This window comes from Chenopodium album, chromosome 3, assembly GCF_948465745.1.
Source record: "Chenopodium album chromosome 3, dcCheAlbu1.1, whole genome shotgun sequence".
In the NCBI taxonomy this organism is placed as follows: Eukaryota; Viridiplantae; Streptophyta; class Magnoliopsida; order Caryophyllales; family Amaranthaceae; genus Chenopodium; species Chenopodium album.
The window spans coordinates 6,007,809-6,010,776 of NC_137836.1; the positions used below are offsets into that span (position 1 = coordinate 6,007,809).

The 2,968-nt window shown below is 37.4% G+C and overlaps 1 protein-coding gene across 1 annotated transcript; it reads left to right on the forward strand.

Moving 5' to 3' along the window:
* Positions 1 to 228: 228 nt before the first annotated feature.
* Positions 229 to 1,481, forward strand: LOC145624770 (uncharacterized). The gene is made up of 3 exons (XM_081677862.1): positions 229 to 246; positions 335 to 686; positions 772 to 1,481. The coding sequence occupies exons 1-3, from the start codon at positions 229 to 231 to the stop codon at positions 1,479 to 1,481; spliced, it is 1,080 nt and encodes a 359-aa protein (XP_081533988.1).
* The last annotated feature ends 1,487 nt before the right edge of the window (positions 1,482 to 2,968 follow it).

The following is a 2,968-nucleotide window of genomic DNA, read 5'->3' on the forward strand; positions in this document are numbered from 1 at the left end:
GATGGCTTAATTAATGGTTGCAGAAGCCTAATAGGTGTTGATGGAGCCCACCTTAAAGGGAATTATGGGGGTTGTTTACTGTCAGCTGTTGCATTGGATGCCAATAATGAAATTTTTCCAGTGGCCTGGGCTATTATTAGAGGGGAGAATAGTGACACCTAGAAATTCTTTATTTGGCACTTGAAGAATGCATTAAAGGACAGTGGCAGAGGTGATGAGTGGTGTATCATGTCTGACAGACAAAAGGTAACCTTTCACAACTTTTTTTTTTGTATTTTTTTAACTATTTTGATAAGTTTCACAAACTAATATGTCCTGCTAATTGTTTGTAAAGGGCATAGATGTGGCAATCACTGAGTTGTGGCCTAAAGTGGGAAGGAGATATTGCTGCAAACATCTTGTGAAGAACTTTAAACCTCAGTTCCCAGGCTTGCTTATGTTCCAACTTTTCTGGAAGGCAGCTGGAGCTTATAACCCTTTCACATTCAGAAAGGCAATGGAAGCTCTGAAAAAAGCTAATCCTTTAGCTTTGGAATGGCTGTCAAAATTAGGTCCACAATCTGTCTGGTCCAAGCATGCCTTCAACCCTACTATCAAATCTGATGTGAATAAGTCTAATTTTGTAGAAAGTTTCAATGCCACATTGGGCATTGATAGATGCAGACCTGTGCTTACTTTGCTTGAAGGTAATGTCCTTAACTTAAGATGCTAATTGTTATTATGTACACACATCAGCACACTGTTAACATGTATGGTTGTTTTATGATGCAGGTGTTAGAAGACTTACAATGGTGAGAATGGCAACAAGAAAAGAGCAATGTGAGAGCTGGAGAGATGATCTCTGTCCAAATATTATCAAGAGACTTCAGGTTATTAGCAAAGAGTCTAGATCTTGCAAATGCTTGTTGTCTGGAGATGGTGAGTTTGAGGTATTAGATGGGAAATCTGTTCTTCCAGTGAACTTAAGGGAGAAGACCTGTGCTTGTAATGCATGGCAGATATCTGGTTTGCCATGTAAACATGCAATGAGGGCCATTTATCACTCCAATGATGATCCTCACAAGTATGTGAGTGAATGGTACTCAGTTAGGAGATACAAGCTCACTTACAAGAACAATATCAAGGCCATCCCTGATGTACACCAGTGGCCAGATAACACCTACCCAGACATTCAGCCCCCACCTATGCAAAGAGGAATTGGGAGGCCAGCAAGAAATAGGAGGAGGGAGGAAGGTGAGCAAGCAAAAGGGAAGAGATCTAAGACTATTAGATGCAGCAAATGTGGCAACTTTGGTCATAACAAGGTCACATGCCAAGGAGGATTAACTGGTAAAGAGAAAGCAAGCATGGCAGCTGAGCAGCAGCAGACTAAGCCCAAGAAAGGTGTTTCAATGTCTCAACCAGACCTAGCTTCAACATCACAGCAAACAAGAACTTCTAAGAGGGCCAGGAAGGGTGTTTCTGCCTCCCAACCAACTTGATCTGTCATCAGAACAACATTATTTTGGAACTTATTTAGTGTTACTAGCTCATGTCAGTAGAAATTAAACAATGATGTTAATTTAGTGTCATCAGCACAAGTCTTTTGAAACTTAATTATTGTGTTATTTGAACTGCAGCCTTTTGTGACATGATGTGAATGTGTTTAGACAATTTTTGTGTCCTGATTTATATAAATCATGATTTTTTTTGCTGCTTAATTTGTGAACTTGACTGAGTATTTATGGCAACATCAATTGAAAGCATTTCATAAAAATTTGGTAATTTTATTCATCTTCAAAGATCATTGCTTACATTCATAAGGCATAAAGCCAAATACAAACATCACTTAACTAATTCTTACTAACAACAAACAACAACACAAAATACAGAAGAATGAGTGCCATTTTAATAACTTTGATAAAATTGGCTAATTCGACTACTTTTTCCTTCACATCTGCATTTGGACCTTGTTCAACTTCCAATTCCTTGCTAACCCTGAGTAATTCGACTACTATATCCTCTTCCCTAAGCACGACAACCAGTTTAGGCGGAGCACAATTGCAGGAAACATGCTTCACCCAAGCAATTCTTGTCGTCCAAAGTTATATTCCGCAATGATACAGACAAAAATTCAGACCTAGCCATGAAAACAGAGAGAGAGAGTGAATAGAGAAATTCAGAGGTTGAAGATGAAATAGGGAGGAAATTAGGGTTTTAAAAAGGGGGAAATCGAAAGGAGGGAAAAAAAGGGGGAAATCGAAAAGAGGGAAAATCGAAAGGGTATTAGTGTAAAACATGACAATTTAACCAAGATTAACCATAGTGAGTCTTTTAAATGAATTAAAGTATCAATTATGTCACCATTAGCTTAGTTTAATTAATTGTTGATTACTGTTGATAAAATCTTTTTAAGCCCTTTACCAAAGAGAAAAAAAATAAATTGGATGTTACCACTGAGAATTTCCCTATTAATAAAAGTATTCCTATAGGCTGCCCCAATTTCTCATATTAATAAACAAAGCTCATTAATCAAAGGGAAAAATTGTAAATATTACAGGAAAAACCAATCAAGTAGCGTTTTACCCCTAAACTGCCATCTCAAGTAGCGTTTTGGTATAACCGCTACTTCAAATAGTAGTTACCATAAGAAAGTTACATTCTTGTACAATTTTGCCATTTGTGAAATATCTTTTGTTTATCAATAAGAGAAAGTTGATATTTCTCGTAATCCTATTACCTTGGGAGAAATATATACATTAGTGTCATTGACTTCAACCCTAAAACTAACCAAATTTAGATTTCGACTTATATGGACAGGGCGACGCAATATGTTACCATGATTCAAACTTAAATCGCACCGGCTCAATTAGACTCAAGTCACTCAACCAAACCCGACCCATCATCAGCATATTTTCAGTCAACCAGTGAAGCTTGACTCAATTAAGCGGCGCACTAAAAAAATTTATGTCCTCTCCCAATCAAAGAT